The 20501-nt window shown below is 43.6% G+C and overlaps 1 protein-coding gene across 1 annotated transcript in view; it reads left to right on the forward strand.

Moving 5' to 3' along the window:
- Positions 1-2487: 2487 nt before the first annotated feature.
- Sel1l (SEL1L adaptor subunit of ERAD E3 ubiquitin ligase) overlaps positions 2488-20501 on the forward strand; it is a 44579-nt gene continuing 26565 nt past the window's right edge. The window contains exons 1-4 of the mRNA XM_041658201.1: positions 2488-2670; positions 8093-8130; positions 9125-9356; positions 19519-19686. Coding sequence (XP_041514135.1) covers positions 2601-2670; positions 8093-8130; positions 9125-9356; positions 19519-19686 — 508 coding nt within the window. The 5' untranslated portion in view covers positions 2488-2600. The remainder of the gene's footprint in view (positions 2671-8092; positions 8131-9124; positions 9357-19518; positions 19687-20501) is intronic.

Here is a 20501-nt window from a genome sequence, read left to right on the forward strand (position 1 = left end):
CAGCCTGTGTCTTTGTTCGCTTTCTATTACTGTGATAAAAGCCCATAACCAAAAGCAACTTGGGAAGGGAAGGGTTCATTTGGCTTACTAGTTACAGTCTATATGAAGGAGGCCAAGGCGGGAACCTGGAGGCAGGAACTGCAGCAGAGACCATGGAGGGATGCTGCTTACTAGCTTGCTCTCCATGGCTTGCTTAGCCTGCTTTTTCACACAGACCAGGACCTCCTGCTCAGGGATGACACTACCCACAGTGGCCTGAACCCTCTCACATCAGTTGTTAATGAAGAAAATGCCCCCCACAGACTTTCCTGGGATCCAATCTAATAGTCATTTTCTCAGCTGAAGTTCTCACTTTCCACATTATCCTTACTTCTGTTTAGTTGACAAAAAAGAAAAAAGAAAGAAATCAAACCAGGACAGTTGGTGAAGAGCTTGCTCTACAAGCATGAGTGATCATTAGTAAAGAAACTGCCAAGAGGACCACTCCATTATAGCTTTTTATTGTATATATGAGAGGGAAAACAGCCAGACGCATCTGGAAGAGTCCAGGGAAGAGAAAAAAGAAAGCTGACATGGCCAAACTCAGAGAAAAAGCACAGATAACAAGGGTGAGAGAAGAGAAGTGAGAGTCATCGCAGAAATCCAGGACTCTAGAGAGTAGCAGCAGGTTATAGGGAGGGTGGGTAGATGGGCAGGGGCCAGGAGACTGGCATGGGGGCTCTGAAATGCATAAAAAGCCCTTGTGAACAGTGACTAAGGGGGCCTGGAGGCTGATGTGGGCTTTGATATGCAGCCACAGGTACACATCACTGGAGAGTCGTGGGTCCCTTCTGCCAGAGGTAAGCAAAATAACTCTTTTTTGGCAGATGGAAACCATTTTCATAAGTTCCTGAAGAACTATTTTTAACTATTTAGTTTTATTTTGTGTACATTGGGGTTTTGCCTGTATGCATGTCCAGAAGAATGCTCGGTTTTAACTAACTGCCAGAAGTCCTCTTATAGTTCAGCTTGAGCTCATTTCCGAATGTATGGACACCCTGAGCCTACTATTGAGAAGCTTAGCTCCAACCTGCAGAACCCATGCTTTCACATTCCTATGGAGGAGGAGACAGGAGGTCCTTGGGACTTCAGGTCAAAATAGTCTAGCTGAACCTACAAGAGACCCTGTCTCAAAAACCAAAGTGGAGATCAATTGAGAAAGATACCTGACATCAACCTCTGTCCTTCAAATACACATGTACACACACACACACACACACACACACACACACACACGAGAATTTGTAAGATTTCTTTTCCTCATCCCCTCCGATGCCAATGAGCAACAGCTAATTGTTACCATTTCCCTAAAAATAAGGATGATCAAAGAAAATGGAAAGCAACTGTTCAAAGACATCAAAGCACTGAGACTTTATCCAAACCCCAGGTGAGTTCCTGGCCTTAGAACCCAGTTGGGCTGGTGCTGGGAAATAAGCCTTAGCAGAACGACCCACTTGGATTAAGAAGATTGCACCAAGATGCTGCCCTGCTGCTCAAAGGGATCTTGCGCTGTCTCCTTACTTCCTATATAACTATCTCCATGTCTGAGAGCCTTGGCTCTCGCCTCTGTCTCCCCACAATCATCTAACCCCATCTCTGGTCAAGGAAGAAGAGAACATTGCTGTATTTCCCTAGAGAACAATGAGGACAAGTGTTGGAAGAGGTTTTGGAGCGCTGTTGGCACTTTTACCAGGTGACTAGCAAAAATAAACACAGGAGTTGAACCCATCTTCACTGGGGGAAATTTCTTTCCCTTTGTTTTATTAGGGAAAAGCTGAATGGCACTTTTTGTCCTTTAGCCCTTTAAACTACAGGTATTGCTTTGCCCAAGCTTTAAAAAAAAAAAAAAAAAACAAGACTGTATTTTTAAACTAAATTCTAAAAATACTTAAGATTTTAATGTAGCTGTTGCATATTTCTCAGTGCTCACGTCATGTTCAATTCAAATTCTCAAAATAATTACAAAGAAATCCTTAGCTGCCTTTATAAGTTCTTAACTATGTAATATCTGTTCCTTGATATTTGCTCTGGTTCAAACGCCAAGAGTGCCGTGAAGCCAAGCCGTGAGTATCTAACCCAATTCCTCCTGCTTACTTTCTCTGTCACCTGCAGGCGGTACGCTTGCGTTATTCTGGACTACATCTCCCAAGAGCATCAGCCGAGAGACTCTAATGAAGTGCATTGTGGGTGTTGTAGTCCTAGGTGAGGACATTTCCATCCGAGTCCTTGCCTAACGCGCTGGTTCAGGCGCTACCAATTAGCTGGGGCCATGTCGGTGAGGCCGTGGTCCAACCGGGAAAGCTGATGTGAAAATCATGCACAATGATTGGCTAAGGGATGACATAGGGGACGTGCCTATGAATAGGGCGGGGCGAGCACGATCATTGGACAAGGAGGTCGGAGCGGCAGCTGGGGATTGGCTGCGCGCTGGGCCAGGGTGGCCTGGGAAGGGGAGAAGAAGGAACCTGAGCAGGAAGAGCGGCTGCGAGGCGGCGGTGAGGCGGTGGCAGCGGCTTATTTGGTCGCGGCGACCGCGACGGCTCTCGACCTCGGAGAACAGAATGCGGGTCCGCTTCGGGCTGACGCTGCTGCTCTGCACGGTGCTCCTGAGCTCGGCGGCCGCGTCCTCGGGTCAGTATCGGGCCTCGGGCAGCAGGCCCCGAGCCACCGCCCCCCAACCGCGGTGGAGACAGGGCCGAGGGGCTTGGTGGTCTCTGGCCACACCTCGCCCTGTCTGTCACTCGCTCTTGCTTTGGGCTTCGGTTATCCCGGGCCAAAGAGGATGCTTAGGAAGCTGGACGTGAGGCAAGGCTGATCACCCTGCCCACACGTCTCCCACGCAGCAAACTTTAGGTGACTTGTGACGAATGAGGAATGAACTGATGGGGAGGGATTCCAGACAGCTGGCTTAGACCCACCGGGATTCCTCGGTCCTCACGGAGGGGATGTGTGTCCAGACTCAGGGACGCTCTGGGGGTTGCAGTTGACACACCTGGAGCTGTCACTTTGAGCAGAGCAGGGTTCATTGGGACTAGGATGTTGACAGTGGCGTAGAGGCATTGCTCAACACCTGGTCTGTTAGTCTGGTCTTTTACAAGGAAAACCTCTGATATAATTGTAGTCATTCTCGCCCCCCTCCTTAAATAAACTTTCCTGGGAAAATGTGACCTCTGCCATGGTGTTTCTGAATTTGTAGATAGTGATTTTTTTTTTTTTTTGATTTTTGAGAGAGACTTGGTTCTTTCAGAATGAACAGAAAATAGTTTAGCCTTTTCCTGCAGGTACAAAAATCCGTGTGATTAATTGATTTTTCACCTGGCTGACTTTATACTACCTCTTTGCAAAGGATTTTCCTCGTGAATGTTTTGCTCTGCCTATATCAGAACAGTTACTATCTTAAATATGTTTATTTTAAACATACTAAGAATGTTTTAGGTGTTCGTAGACATTGACTACAGAAAAACTTTGAGATTTTAGTCAGTTCCATTTAACAAGACAGCTGTTGGATGGCTTTACATTTTTTTTTTCTGGAACACTGAAAATATAAATGTCAACTTTTTTTTTTTTAACAACAGACATTTTTCCAGATGGTTATTTGAATCCCCAAATTCTCTGTCCTGGTTGTAAATGAAAGCCATAACAGCACCCTACTTCTAAAATTAGAGAGTTAAACCAGAATCCCATGGGTGGTGAGTTCTAGATCCCACTTCGAAAGGGGCAAGCATATGGTAATCACTTTACTGCCCGCATCGGTCTGGAGGTCGAGTCTGCTCCATTTGAGGTGACATTTGTGTTGATTAATCAAATCCTTAAAGACTGTACAGTACTTGACTCCTGCAGAAATTTTAGCAGTTACTGTCCAAAAGAAGTATGAAGTGGAGCTGTTGCATGTTTTGGGTAAAGACCCTGATGGACTGTGGACCTTTTGCAACTGAATTCCTCCTCGGGTTTTCTTAATAATACAGTTTTAGCTCTACAATACACCACATACCTGTATGTGAACGAGCTGTATGATGCTTCACCCTGAAGTTTGAAGATTCCAGTAATTAAACAACATAGCATATATCCCTCTGAAATTCACTTTGCAGAGTTTAAAAAACATTCAGACATAACAGTTTTTCCTACGTCCTAAAGAACATTCAAATATAACAGCTTTTCCTACTCTTCTGTCGACTGTGCTGTGTGTACTTTGAGCTCTTGGCATTGGTTATTGTTGCTGAAGTACTTAGCACTCAAGTGTTAAATCTTCAGCTTGTATTGATATAAGGGGAGTACAGAGTTTAGAAAATGTCTGCTCTGATTTCCATCACAGTGACAGCCATGCATTTCTGTGGTACAGGTGAAAACTTAGCCAGAACAACAGTATAAACGTGCATGAGGAAAGCTAGGGAAAGGCCAGTGGACCCTGCTGATCCACAAGTTCCACATTGTCAGGTTTAGCCTGCTTTTGGGGTTAAATTGTTGTATCGTGTACATGTGGACTTTTTATTTCAATCCTTACTTCCTAGACAATGTAACAACTAATTGTTTAACATTTACCTTGTAAGAAGGGATGAAAGTTATCTGTAAATTCTGTTTTATGTAAAGGATTTCTAGGGTTAGGACATCATGGGGTGTTCTGGACTGAGGCATCTGTGTATATCAAAAGATAGCTCTACTCTGCTCACATGATGTTCAAATACCATATTTAATATGAAGCTTTATAAATTAAAGACTTGGGTTTTTCAGTTCTCATGGTAAGGATGTGGTTGCTTATTTACATAGGATTTTTGTCTCACTTTTGAGATTGTGATTTAAAGCCCAGCTCTTCATAAAAATCGGGTTTTTATGATCATGTTTTATTTAATATTAATGTTACCCAGGGCAGGTTGAACTTACAACCACACCACATAGGTTCTGATTAACCAATAAAGCTGGCCCTTATTCCATCATTGTTGGTAAACCTCATCTAACATGTTGGCTTAGAGACATGTAAAAACATGGTTCTCGTATTAGAAATGCTTCCTTTTTCTTGTAAATGAGTAAATTGAGAGGAGAGTTTTTAAAAAGCTATTTCTCCTTAATTTTCTCTCACTTAGAAATATGGCCTTGGTGGCGCTGGGAGTGTAACCTTATTGGTAGTGTCACTGGGGTGGTCTGGGTTCAGTCCAAGACAGGGTGAGGAAAGACTGAGAGGTTAGGAGAAGGACTGCTTACCGCCTTTCCATTAGCAACACTGCCAGGTATTTGACGTAAGTTGTATTAATGCAGAAGTTCAGAGAGCATCTTCGAGATGGCTGGGGGTATTTAATTTCAATGTTCTAGTTGCTCCTCGCACCATCAGTGTGAATCAACAGGCACATTGTGGTGTTCCCTTTTGACAGACTAAGAAAATAGAGGCTGAGCAGGCTTTTCGTATTGAGCTGTGTGTGTCTCAGCTTTCCACACCTCAGATTTGGGGTGACTCAGGATCAGGAGTTTGCTAGGAGTTGCACCCGTGTCAAGCAAAGCAGAAGCAGGGTGGCTGTTCCCTTTTCACTAAACTCACAGCTCTTTGTGTTTGGAGGTGAACTCATCTGTTTAATGTACATGACACATAGGAAAATGAAAATGTAGTGATCCCCTTTCCTCGGCAGAAGATCCCTGGTCGTGTGCAGTTCCGTATAATAAAAATGAACATGGGTTGTTTTTCAAGGGAAGTTGTACAGTTAGTTAAAGCAGTTCCATTTTAGATGTGATACAGGTAAACGAGACATTTGGAACTCGTCATTAAATCCTTTGGCATTTTTTTCTCTTCTTGCTTTGTATCTGTTGCTGATAAAATGCAATGCCTGATTCAGGCATTGCTGTGCCCTTCCTACTTATGCACAATGTCAGTGTCTTGGATTTTACTTGAGTACGTAAGAGTCACTTACATTTACCAGCAACCTTTTTAAAGATGGTACGTGTAAATATCAGCTGGTAAGAGAAAACAACTTTAGCTTATCCTTAAAGCTACTGTTTGGAGTATGTTTTCCTGTTTAGTAGCTGAGAAAACTGTTTTGTTGACCAAGTCATCTTAGCGAAAGAAAGAATGATGCAATCCACATGAAACCACCCTGATGACACAAATCCTTTCTCCTGGAGCCGAACAACACACTTTGCTCCTCCAGCGCCTCGCTGTTACCTCTGATTCAGATGTGTGTCATTTGTATTCATTTCTATGTATCTGAATAATTTGCACTTGCAGCCGGTCCAGAGGCCTAGTGTGTAGGGACATATCCTAGACAAATCTGCTCAGGTGGTGCCTGCTCTTCAGGCCAGGTACTAAATAGTTGGTATTTGTGATTAGCAAATGGCATTAATACATACAACGTTGATACATAATAGATGTGGGTTTCCTTCCCTTAGCAAGAGATAATACTAAGGATAGTATTTGAACCATTTAGATCTTCAAAGAGCTAGGAGGGAGGATGATTGTTAATTCATGGACCACTACCAAAACGCCATGGGCACTATGGGACTAAGACATGCCATCCCCGCCACCATTACCTCAGACTTCCAGAAGTAAAACATTTGTAGGCCCTCTTAAAGCAGGTGAATCTATATAGTGACTATACTCTACTTTTTTCTTTTGAATTGAAAATATACATGAGGCATAACTTCACTGGAAGACTTATTCTTCTCAGATATGCAAAACAAATACTGCAAACTAAGTTGTCGAAAGTTCAAACCCTTATGGTATAGCCATCAGAAACAAAGTACTGCCACATTTTCCAGTAAAAAGTGGTTTTATAAAATTCCACTGTGAATTTCTCATAGTTTATGGGCACGGGAATAGTAATGCCCCATTCAGGGTAAAATCAGGCCATTTTTAAAAAAGAAGGAAACAGAAGATCATGTCGCTGTTTGTCTTTACATTGGCAGTGATTATGAAGGTCAAGTACTTGCACCTGGCATTGAGTTGTTGCCTGTTTCTCTAGATAGCACTATAATCAGGCACTAAAACTAGTGAAAACAGCCAAAAACCATGGAAAGGATAATAGAAAATATAATTTCTGAGAAAGCTAAACCATCTTTGTGCATTCAGAAGCAAGCTGTCAAAATGGCTGGAGTCATTGATTGTTTTTTCTTAACCATAAGCTATTGCTTTTCTTTTTATGTGGATGAGTGTTTTACTTGCATGTGTGTGCAGTGCAGCATGTGTGTGCAGTGCCCATGGAGGCCAGAAAAGAGTGTCAGATTCACCAGGAACTGGAGTCACAGTCGGCTGTGAGCCAGTATGTGACGTGGGGAACCAAACCTGAGCCCTTTACAAGAGCAGCCAGGGCTCTTAACCACTGAGCCATCTCCACACACATGCACTCAAGTTTTCTCTCTCTTCCTGCCCTCCCTCCCTCCCTCCCTCCCTTCCTCCCTCCCTTCCCTCTCTCCCTCCCTCTCTCACACACACCTCTTAAGAAGCTGTTGTTATCTTGGGGCTGAAGAAATTAGTAAAACAACGAAATCCTGCTCTGAATTAAAATAACCTACAGTAGCTCCAGATCCTCAGCAGAGAAACAAAAGAGCTAAAAACCTGGAGTATGAAATTAGAGCTTCATTTTTATAAATTGAGATGGAATCTGAACAAGAGGCTGGTTTGGGGGAGTAGGAAGGGAGCCTTCTGGTTTTCCTATGTGGAAGATGAAGAGGGATTTTTTCCCCTTAATTTTTTGTGAAATCTTTGAATACAATCAATTTTTAAATAATCTAGATTAACCAGATGGGAGGGGTGCAGGCCTTTAATCCCAGCACTTAGAAAGCAGAGGCGGATCTCTGTGGGTTTGAGGCCAGCCTGGTCTACAGAGTGAGTTCCAGGACAGCTATGGCTACAGATAAACCCTGTCTCAAAGACCCTAAATAAATAGATAATAAAGTGGGTTCATTTATCTAGTGACTAGTTATCTGTTGTGTGTTTGTTTCCCCTCCAATTTTTTCACATAGGATTCCTGAAATACTTGGACTCTTGGATAGGGATACATGGGGCCTTTTGTGTACTTTCTAACGTTTACAGTTCCCAACACAAAAGATAATTTGTCTTAAAATTTCTTTGCAGATGACGAAAGTAACCAGGATGAATCCATAGATTCCAAGGTAGGTACTAAGGTTTTCACTGAACAGACTAAAGGAGATATACACTTTAGAAAGGGCATACTAATTCTGAGTCACAAATTCAATTAAAGATGATACCTATATTAATTCTAACTCTTTTCATTTAAAAAAAAAAACTATATAAGAATAATGAGAATTTCTTTAAGGGGTGCTGGCTGTTAGGATCACTTTCATCTTAAATTTGAATATTGTGTGTGGATGGTGGACACTCACACAAAGACAGCATTTTTAGTGCCCAAAGAAAGATGGATTTTATACCCTGTTTTTTCTTCTAAAGTCTCATGTAGTTCAGGCTGACCTCAAACTCACTATGTAGCTGAAGGTGACCTACAATTTTCCATCTTCCTGTTTTTGCACTCCCAAGTGCATTGCAGGTGTGCACCTTTTTGTTTGTTTGTTTGGTGAGATAAGGTCTTACTCTATAGTCTAGGCTGACCTGGAACTCACTATGTAGACCAGTCTGGCTTTGAACTCACAGAGGTCCATGTCTCTGTCTCCTGAGTGCTGGGATTGAGAGTACACATCACCGTCTCACCATGCCATCTGTTCCACCTAAACAGATTAGGAAATGCATGTCCTTGTGGGTTGCATAAGTATAGCCGGTTCTCACATACCCAGGGAGGGCTGCTGGTTCTGAACACAGATCTCTAGATTAGACAGAGTAGAGATCCAAACAGGAAGTCATAAAACAGACAGTTACCAAGGGCAAGGATAAAGGAGGAGTGCATGTAAGGAAAGGCATAGCCCCGTCTTCCGGGATTAAAGAAGGCTAATGGGAAAGTAACATCTGAATTGGAATTCAAAGCTAGGTGCAGCCCCAGCTAGAATAAGCACATCAGAGCCTATAGCCGGGTGGAGCTTGGCATGCCTCAGAACTGAAGGAGACACCTGTAGACACCTATCAGAGCAGCGGTCAGATTGGATTGGGGAAGTCGTGGTACAGATGATGAGTAACAAAAACATTTTCTCTTCTCAGAGTTCTTTGCCAGCAGATGAGTCAGTGAAGGACCACACCACCACAGGCAGAGTGGTTGCTGGGCAGATATTTGTTGATTCTGAGGAACCAGAGGTGGAGTCCCCTCTTCAGGATGAGGAAGAGGGCCCCAAGACGGAGGAGGAAGGCAGTGCCACCGAAGAAATCAGCTTTGTAGACTCTCCAAATCTAAGCAGTAAGAGCTATGAGGAAGCAAAGAGGGCCAGGAAGCCAGGTAACCTAGACACTTTGATTTCACGTGACATCGGAAAGAGACTTCTGGAACTTTAAAGCTAGGGAACCTAGACAAATGCTAGAGCTGATCTCGCTGATTATTAACCACGCAGAAAGAGGAGAGTGTGGTTTATAGGGTTTTCAAGGTTTTAGCCAATCAGATATTCACTGTGGTTTGATATTACATGACCTAAATTCATTGATAAAATTGCAAATATTTTCTATTAATATCTTGGCATATTTGTAGACTAGCATGTAGATTTCTTTTAAAAAAATTGAAATTATATGCCAAGGTGGGAGGGAAAAAAAGAAGCAGAGTTTCCAGGGTGTTTGCAAATTTTGTTAGAGTTTTTACTGCCATTTTCACCATCCTATAAGTTTTCAGTCATCCTAGGTAATCTGATTTAGGTCTTACCCTCTCCCATTGAAACTGAACCCTAATCATCTTCTCACCTGAGCCAGCTTCACAGCTTTATGTTCAAAACTGACCTTAAAACAGTGTGTGGGGTAAGTGTCTGTCCTTTTAAAATTTGGTAATGTCCACTCTGCCATTTACTTCACGGTTGACCACAGCAGCACTTGCTTCAATTCCAGCCACAGTCAGGAATCGATCCCAAGTGAAACTCTGCCATACTCATTGATAGAAAAATCATTTCTCAAAAATTAAAAGCGCCTTATTCCATCAACTAAAAATAATGTTCAACATTATCCTAGAATATTCTGGCAAGCTTTCACCAGGCATATATTTACAATTTGAAGTTCTTTGTTTTTGAGCATTAGTAAGAATACAGAGAAAAGAAATCAGTGCAGGTAGTTTTCATATGCTCGCCGGTTGGTCAGTATTTTCCCACACAGCAAGCAAGCAATTCTGCAGTGGGTGTCGCACTTGATGCTGCCTGCTGTCCTCTTTTCTATCTCAGTTCTGTCATTCTATCTGGAGATAGCATCGGATCCCCCAGGTCGAGGGCTCAGCCCCACAGGAATGTCCCCTGCCCCCTGCCCCCTGCCCCGCTCACGTGCCAGTTGCCTGTGCTTCTGACGATCTGCAAGCCAGAGTTCCCGTGACATCATCCTTAGGTTCACTTCAGGTGTTAGAGCAGCTCAGAAAACTCGGGAATAGATCGTGTTTACCCATCTGTTATGAAGTATGTTACAAACTGTGTTAAAGACGGCACTGAAGAGTCGGATAGGAAGTGCGTAGATTGAGGTAGAGGAGAAGCAGAGCTTCCTTGCCTCTCTGGGTCCACCACCCTCTGGGAACCTCCATCCTCGCAGCTGTTGAGACCCTCTTGGAACTCAGTCCTTTGGATTCCTATAGAAGCTTCATTACCTTCTGCTCCTCTGATGTAGTGGAAGAAGCTTCAGCTCTATGATGCATGGTTAGCTCCCTAGTTTGGTAACTTAGGAGCCCTGGCTCGCACTGACTTTGGTATATAGAAGGGAATTCTCTGTCTCCAAGAGAATCTAAGATTCTAGGAACTGCATGTGAAGAAACTTAGAGGAAGAACAAATAGGCTTTTTACATACGACCACCTCATGGCAAACCCATGACCTTTAGTTATTCCCAGTTCACACTGTACAGCCATTCTTATGGCTAATAGTATCTTACTTTTGTCCATTGAGAACACCTTTAGTTTATGCCTTTGTCCTTTTGACTGGATTCTGGTGATCTTTCATAACGTTTCAGGCAGAATAGTATGTCTCAAACTCAGTATATTTCCTAACCTAAAGGTTAACGTTAGTCATTTCTCCAGAAAACCTAGATTCATTTTCACGAGTTAGACCCTGCCTAGGCACCAAGGCTATTGAGCCTTTTCAGTAGATAAGTTTAGGAAACTTAGTGCAAATTAAGTATTACAGGCAAGATAATGAAAAGGGTTTGACTGACAAATTGAACTTCTAAGAATCCGAGTTCTTATCCAATGCCAGACATGGTGCATATTTTCAGAGTCAGCTGCCACAAGACACAGAAAACGAAGACAAGTCCATGACACCAGGGCTCCTTGCAGCGCCTTCTTTGCCCCATCCAGAATGGGCTCTAGCCAGGTCATACTGTACTAGACTCCAAGGGACACTGTGAATTGTCACTTCCACAGAAGAGAGCTGTGTTGGTTAGCTATCTCCTGCTCATTCTCTGATAATAAAATTTGAGATGTCCTTTAGGATAGCAGTTCTCAGCCTGTGGGTCACAACCCTTTAGGGGGGTCAAATGACCCTTTTACAGGGGTCACATATTAGATATCCTGCATGTCAGATATTTTTAGCATTACAATAGCAAAATTACAGTTATGAAGTAGCAGTGAAAATCATTTTATGTTTGGGTATCACCACAACCTGAGGAACTGTACATTGGGGAAGGTTGAGAACCACTGCTCTAGAAAGTGGGGCCTGCATACATTTGAGGCTTGTGTAAATGAGCATCTGGGCAGACCAAGTCCATCCTGCTAAAATGTGCCAGAAGTCAGTACTGTGAAACTTTCTGGACCCTTAACATACTTGATGGCCAGTCTGTCACTATTGTGTTTATAAGGAATTCTCACCAAGTCTCTCTTTTACGCCAGTGAAAAGACATAGCAGATAAGGATTTCTGATTCTTTTTGGTTCCAGGATGTATTTATTAGGGATTTGAAATAGTATTATAACTATCTCTTTCTTATGCAATTTTCTGTGGGTGGCTTTACCAGCAACTTTATAAACATATTCACCTGTTCAGCTTGTTTCAGTGATGATTTTGATTGATTTTTAATTTATTCATAATACACAAAATCATATGCACTTATGCATATTTAATATGTAATATATATTGCATAAGTTTGCATGGATTTGTGTGTTCCATTCAACTACATTAGAATTAGATTCTGTTACTGTCCCTCTAAGTTGTTCCTTTTGTCAGCCTTTGGTTCATGTTCCTGCTGTGTTAATCTTCCTAACTTTCAGACTTGACCCTGCTTCCTTATGTACAGCACTGCCTCCCATGCCTTCTGCGGTGAGGCACACACTTGTTGGCATGATTCACAGAATCTGGCATGACAGCACCTCTTCTGTGCTCTCACCTGCAGCTCTCCCTAGAACACTCTCTTCTGAATGTTCCCCCAAGTTTGCACACAGTGCAGTCTGTGTCCTGGGCCTTTCCACAGGTTACCCTCACAGCTTAAAATGCCCTCTCCACCCCCTTGAACAAACCCAACACCAAATTTCTGTTCCCCTTCACCTACTCTTTGTGCAGCAGCTTCTGCCCCACCCAAGGGTAAGAGCCTCCCCTGTGGCCCAGGCTTTCGCTCTTTTCTCTAAAGTCAGTCCTTGACAGCAGGCAGAGTGAACTTTCTGCTCGTGCTCTTGGGTTCCTGTCATCTTAGAATCCAAACTTCTCACCTCCCTCCAGCTTTCTCTTCTGCTGCGCCCTTCTCCCACATGACCCCAGCCACATTTGCCTTCATACCTCTCCTTGAATGTTTCCTACTGTGTTAGCAAGACCACAGCCCCCGGGTTAGTAATTCACTAGGAAGAATCTAAGGACTTAAGCATGTAGATGTATTCATAGGTATACTCCAATAAACTAATTTTATACAAACACACACACACTCACTGTGGCATGCATGTGCCTCTCCCCCAATTAATTAATTTTAATTTTAAAATGCAAATCAAAATCAGCAAAGGAAGAAGTACATGAAATCGAGTAGTCTCAGGGAGCTTCTAAGGGTCCTCTCTCAGGGATGTCTCTCCAGGTGTACCTAACCCTCCAGCAGTCAGTTATAGTAACATAGCAAGCATTAGCGTTTCTCAGAGTAACTTAGGCTGGGGCTGACACAGTACCTGAAGTTTTTTATTGGGAGCTGGGCAAGGTGGCAACCGCGTACCTGGCATATACCAAAATTGCGGGCACGCAGAGAGAATGCGCATGTTCATTATGAATCCTACTGTTTGCATAGTTTGAGTGAGCCACTCTGAGCAGGCAGGATGGTGGGATCTCATCAGAAATCAGTAATTTCATACATGCCAGCTAAGGGCAGCCTTTGTCAGCAGACCCTTTCCAGGACAGAATTTAGGCTGATACGCTAATTCTTCTCCACTCAGTCTTCACCTCTGTGGTCATTGGCCAATGGCATCTGTAGATCTGAGGTGTTATTAGTAAGACCCAGCGATGGTGAGGCCAGACTACTGCTTTACTCCCTAGGAGTTCTGTTCTTAGTGAACTACAGCAAATGCTATTAGTTGTAATAGATCTGTTAGAAAGCCAGGTAGCTTCCTCCTTAAGTTTCTATATTAACTTTTTTGCTTTTTAACCTGGCCCAAAGCGTCAGTTCAGACACAGTTTTACAGTCTAGTAGGTTGAGGTAGACCCGGCAACGTTTCAGGGTTGAGGCAGTGTTGTGAGACGTCCATGGAAACACACCTGACAATGGACTGTTAAGCATGAAGCGCATTAAGTGGCACAGTGTGACCGTCCTTCCACCATGGTGGCTTGCCTTCGCCTTCCTAGTCTGGCCCTTGGTTTCAGAGGACTTGCTAGGAGGTTTGGCTGTACTGTCGATAACCCAATCCATCTGCCCATGAGTCAGAGAAGGATCTGGAAGATTTCTGTGTGGGAAATGAAACCTTGGGTCACCTACCACCTTCTCATAGCTAGCCTGTCTTTAGGACGGAGTAGCAGCTTCTAGAAACAGTTTCTGGAGATCATGAATGCCCTTTGCTCCCTCTGCCTCCTCCATGCAGGAGTTTCAGTTTATTTGGTTAGAAAATCAGTAATTTCATTCAGAAACCCTAAGTACACCTTTTTTTTCATCCATTCCCTAATTTCATCTGTAGCATGTGTCTGGAGGGTTCTATGGAAGAGGCACAGAACAGTACAGAAAAACATTTGTATAACTTTGCCAGGAAAACGGTGCCCAGAAACTGAACACAACAAAATCCTCAGTTTTCAAACACTCTGGAAATAAATCCATGTAGTCTCTTACACATTCACCTTGATCTTTCTTCATTTATCAGCCCATTCAGAGGCTTTCCCTGAGCTGTGTGCAGCAGGAAGTAGGTCATCAGTCCATTGCGTCACACTGCAGGAAGAAGCCCAAGGGTCAGCAGCAGTGAGACTTGCTCAGCAGAAATCAGGTCGGCCTGCCTAGAGTGAGCCAGAGGATCATGGTCTCTGCTATGTACCTTCTCCAAACCTGTAACTTGGACCAGTAATCACAAGTTCACAGTGCTGTCTATACCAGAAGTGGACAAGCCATTCGGGAGCTGGATTTCAGAGGGTCTCAGCACCGAATGAGCCCTCCTCTGCGAGCATGTGAATGTGGCCATTCAGGCCAACCAGCCTTCCCAAAGGAGACTTTTTCACAGCTGTGGGCCCCTGAGCAGTGCCCTAAATGTGTGCCTGCAGGAGCCTCAGTGCTGTTCATGGAGCTCATTCCTGCTCTGAATGCGGCACAGCTCCCACTGGCGCTGCAAGCCCGTCCCAGGCAGTATTGACTTTTGGCTCAGAATCAAGTTCAGGCAATTAAGGCCTGTAAACCCAGGACTCAAAAAAGGCCAGATGTTAGCAGCCTCAGAAGCAAGGTGCTTCAGGACCAGGGAGTTGAATAAGCCAGGCTTTCCTAAGCCCTTTTTATCTAGTCAATCTTTAGAATCCTAACTGGCCTACTCAAAATATATTCAAGTTGGAAAATCATCTGCCTCTAAGAGATCAGACTTTGACCAACTCTGGTGACATGCTTTCAGTCCCAGCACTCTGAAGGAAGAGGCAGACCTGGTCTACATGGTGAGCTCCAGGCCAGCTATGGCTATGCAGTAAGACCCTAGTCACTAAAAAAGGAGGGAAGGAGGGAAAAGTCAGACTTCAGCTTTCACAGGAATGAATTAGCAAACACAACCTGATTTTTGAACTCTACATAATATCTCTGTCTGTCTTGTTATCAATCTCAGGGTTTAAATTCCAGCCTGTGCTGCTGGGAAAAACCAAGTTTTGTCTCAGTAACATATTTTTTCTTCAGTTTCTCTTGACCACAGTGATACCTCTAGCATTTATAAAGTCGTAAGTACTTAATATTTTGTATGAACTTTTAGCGTATATCCAAGATGTCTAAGCACTAAACGATGCTCCACTAAACATCCTTTTTCCATTTCTGTCCTCACTGCTGTTTCGGTATACCCTCACTAGTTCAGAGCAGCCAGAGAACACCCAGCGGCCTGAGTACAGAAAGGAAGGCTGCCGCAGCAGTGAGAGCACCTAACTAAACCTGCCTGCAGTCCTTTTCTCCTCTGGCTTAGCTGCCAGCTTTCTTCAGCCCTGGGGCCTGATTTAATCCTATCCCCACCCTATACACACTTGTGTGCTCTCTTTTAGAGGAGAGAACAATGTCAACTTTAACATCTTTATCCAGCCTGGAGAATTTAAGGCCCATCAGAGGACAGATCAGAACTTTTCATATCAACTAAGCTACTCTTATATTTTCCCTTTCTGTAGCCAGTAAAACCAACAGCAGTCAGGAGATCCAAGCCAACTCTCCTAGAGTTAAACCCCTTGTTTTAAGCTCCCACAGGTCACTTTTCCTCTCATACACACAGAACCTCAGTGGCTACCTCGTATGGCTCCATAGCCCACCTACCTGTGCACCAGGCTTATCATACCCTGCCCTTCCCTCCTCTTCCCTCGCAGTGCAACAGCACGTTTCAGGGAGAATCGGCCATTCTAGTAAATCCCACGTGAGAGGTCAAGGCTTCGAGGTACCCAAGACTGTTCGGTGATTTGCTATAAGGAATCAAAATACTTGGCCAGCACTTACACATCAAAGGGATTCAAAGCAGAGTCAGTGAAGGGAAAGGTTGCATTGTGGCCAAGTAGAGGAAACCAGACACGAATGCCTGAGGTCCTCTCCCTGGTTGTCAGCATCACCAGAGCCCCAGTCTGCGCCTAGTCTGCAGTATAGAGCAGATACTGCTCTTGCAGCCAACCTGGCCAGCATCTTTGTCAAGCAGCTCACAACTGCTTGTAATTCCAGCTTTCTCGTCTCCTTAGGCACTGCACTCATGTGCACATGTCCCGTACACACACACACACACACACACACACACACACACACACACACATCCTAAAATGAACTGGAGAGACAGACGGACAGACATAATGTATAAACACAAAATGTTATCTACTTGCAGCAATTTTGATCAAAATTGGGAAGAGAGAAATCCTCAATCTGTCAACACCTAAACAATGTAGCAAGTTATAGGAAAGGCGAAACAAAAGCCAGCCAGTGTGCACAGGTAGATTTGGGCGATGTGTCTTGGTTATTTGAACTGGAAGCTAAGTCTTTTCTCCTGGCAGCTGGGCCAGGATTAGGGAGGACCAGTCATTTAAACTCCATATGGTATTTGCTGTGGGGAGGTGGAGCTGAAGAACACTTTGGGCCTAAATTCTCAGGGCCCCATTTTCATATAGGATTCACTTGACACCTCCCAGTGCCCATACACAGAGCACATTGGGGGGAGCGCATGAGGCGCTGCTAGCAGGGAAGCTCATGAGAGACCTAGTATTTGGTGTTTTGTCTGGGAATTAGCCATTTATTCACCTTGGCCTCACATGTGCCAAAACTGTAGACTCCCAAGAGCAAAACAGGTGTAGACGATAAACCACATTTATATAAACATGTGAGTCACATGAATGTGTGTAGTAATAAGAGTGGCGGGGCTGCATCCCCAGCACCCCGGCTGCCCACATGGCTAGCTTATGCTCCGAAATAACAACACACAAACTGTATTCATTTAAACACTGCTTGGCCCTTTAGCTCTAGCCCTTATAATTCTCACATCCCGATCAACCCATCTCTAATAATCTGTGAGCACCGGTCTTACCGGGAAAGATTCAGCATGTCTAACCTGGCGGCTTGCTTCATGGCGTGCGTCTGCCCGGGAGAGCGGAGCATGGCATCTCTCTGAGCTCACTTACACTTCCTCCCAGCATTCTGTTCTGTTTACTCCTCCCACCTATGTTTTAACCTATTAGGGCCAGCCAAGCAGTTTCTTTATTTTTTTTAACCAATGACCTTCCTCCATCAAATGTGTATGGGGCAGGGGAGCCATTTTTGTGTGTGCGTGTTTGCAAATATAAAGGAAAAGCTCAAATTTTCCACAAAGCTTGATTAGCTGAAAAAAAAAAGAGTTTGAAGTGGTAGGCAAAGGTGATTGGGTTTCCTTTACATTTGCACACTATCTGGTCGTTTTATGTCATAAAAAAAACCACATTTTCCTTTATGGTAAAATAAAAATACAGAAATAATAATTCAGTAGAATAACCATCTTGATCTGTTCAGCTAATACAAGTTCAGAGAAGGTAAATTGCTGGCTATTACAAAAATGTTTCTACTTTGCTCTGGGAAAGACAGAGAAGGACCCTTCGCCTAGCTGGGGTGAATCATAGGCAGTGGCTTCCTACACTCCCAGCTTTGATGGAAAGGATTATGTTGCTGTTGACCGTAAACATTACTCTCCTTCCAAAGAAAGGGAGAAAGCTTATTCTAAGCCAGGTGTGAGTGGCCAGGGCCTGGAAGCACTGGTTGTTCCCCTGTAGAAGTGGCCTCATCGAGTTTTACAGTCACAAAAGGAAACCACAAATCAATGCATTATTTTTACCACATGGTGATAATATGGGGCTGTCTGGTTAGGAGAGAGAAAACAAAGTGAAGAAATCTGTTACAGGTTCAGATGTTATCTGATAGCATTTGTAGCTTTTGAGCTTATGCGAGCTAATGGTCTGCTAAGTTTATGTGTGTCAGAGATTTTATCTGACGGTCAAAAGGATGTTACGAAAAGGGCGCTCTAGGGGACGAAGGAAAGCCTTGACGTTGGACCTGGAGTATTCCACCTCCCCATGATCGTAGAATTCCTTTATTTTAGAAGCAAGTTGTTGACTTTCATTATTCATATACTTGATAGAAAAGGGAACGTGGAAAACGGTAGAACAGTGGCTCTCAGCCTTCCTCATGCTGTGACCTTTTAGTGCATCTCCTCATGCCGACCCATGACGTGACCCCCAACCATAATATTATATTTGTTGCTACTTCATAACTATTCTTCTGTTATAAACCATAATGTAAATATCCGATATGAAGATTATCTGATAATGTGACCACTGTGGAAGGGTCATTTGATTCCCCAAAGGGGTTGTAACTCACAGGTTGAGAACCAGTGATTTAGAGTCATATGAAAAAGAAGTCTGAGTAGGTACATGCCCCTTTACCTGCAAATCATGCATGGCAGCTGTGCTTGCCAGATCCCCTTTCATCACACTTGGAGCTGCTGACTGAGCAGGAAGAGCAGCAGGTCTTGCACTACAGGATAAGTGGCATCTACCTGATGCCACTGAGTGAAAGATTGTTTTCTCCCAGCTCACTGAAAGTGTTTCTAAAATTAGTATCTTCAGCTGCGTCTCTTGTTTAAACTGTAAAAAAGGAGAGATGCCTCTAGCCTCTCAGAGGAAGGTGTCAGGAATAAATAACAGCTGTCAGCTCTTGAACTTATTATCTGACATGACAGGGGCCATATTAAATAGTCTAGTAGGAGCTACAGTGCGGGGGGGGGGGGGGGGGAGGAAGCTAGTAACAAAACCCTCAGTAAACATGGTAAGTACTCTAACAAAGGGCTTCACAGAGGAATATGTGAATGATGAATTTTGCCTGGGGAAGCATTATCCAGGTATAACTTTAGATAACTGAAATTGCTGGACTCTATTCAGAAAAAAGGAAAATTGTCCTAGCAGTAGAGACCTAAGTTCCCTTATGTCTGCTTGGTTTTTGTTCACTCCTTAGAGCTCTTTGGTTGGGTCTGTTGTTTTGTTTAGTTTTGCCTTGCTTTGCTTTTTGAGACTCTAGTCTCAGACTCAGGACAGCCTTTAGGCAGTTTCCTGGTAGACTTTGAAACCATGCTGTTTTATCGTAAGAACTCAAAGTCTAAGCTAGACACATGTGAATAGTCAGCCAGGCTTACTAAGTGGACGTGGCCTCAGGTCTTTTCCAGTCAAACAGCTCTGGCTCTCCTCTGGCTCCCGTTACAGATGCCGCAGGGTGTCTCTTTGCCTTCACATTTAATATAGCTGAAGCTTGACATTGTTGAGTCCCTACATCACAAAAGTGTTCATTTAGACTCTTGTTCTTTTGGTTTTTTGTTTTTTCCAGTTTTGACTGCCATTGAAGGTACGGCGCACGGGGAGCCCTGCCACTTCCCTTTCCTTTTCCTGGAGAAGGAGTATGACGAGTGCACGTCAGACGGGAGGGAAGATGGCAGACTGTGGTGTGCCACCACCTATGACTACAAGACAGATGAGAAGTGGGGCTTCTGCGAAAGTGAGTACTGCCTAAGTAGGGCCATGCCCTGTTGTTTTATGTCTAGGGCAGCATTCGGAAGGCATTTTCTAGCTGTCCTTTTCCACGTGGATCCGTGTTGGTGAAATGCTCACAGCCTTAGAGAACAACTTAAGAGCTGTGAGCAGTAATATACTTATTCCAAGCTGTCACTCAGCCTTTCACATTAAGTCTCATTGATTCACAAGTAGTTCTTCTATAAATCCTTGAGGCGGGTTATTGAACTAATCAATACAAAATAATTCATCAATAATGGAAGCAAAGGTTAATAGTAGTTAGAAGAACACCAAAAAAAAATACCATCTTTAAAAGGCTTTGAGTGGACTATGCTATGCTTATGTTACACTTGACATACGTAGTATGTTTAACCACCTTGTGTGTAAATGCTGCCCTCTGCTGGAAAACTGTGTTTGGAAGACATAGCAGTGTGGTACCAGATACCATTTCTAACATGGTGGCTGTAGCCTCCTAAAACAGCATGAAACATAGGCCATCTTCAGATGCAGGCCACTATGACTAGTTTAATATGTCCGACTTTTTTTTCTTTTTTTCTTTTTTTTTTCTGAGACAGGGTTTCTCTGTAGCTTTGGAGCCTGTCCTGGAACTAGCTCTTGTAGACCAGGCTGGCATTGAACTCACAGAGATCCGCCTGCCTCTGCCTCCCGAGTGATGGGATTAAAGGTGTGCACCACTGCCGCCCAGCACAGGTTTTTCTTTATTACAAAAAGAATTCATTTCTCACTGTCTTATGATGAGTTCTGTATTCTGTTTTAAAAGTTGCATTCAAGGATCAAAAT

This window comes from Microtus oregoni, unplaced genomic scaffold (assembly GCF_018167655.1).
Source record: "Microtus oregoni isolate MIOR12 unplaced genomic scaffold, Mior012 000009F_ref0000495, whole genome shotgun sequence".
NCBI classification, from domain to species: Eukaryota; Metazoa; Chordata; class Mammalia; order Rodentia; family Cricetidae; genus Microtus; species Microtus oregoni.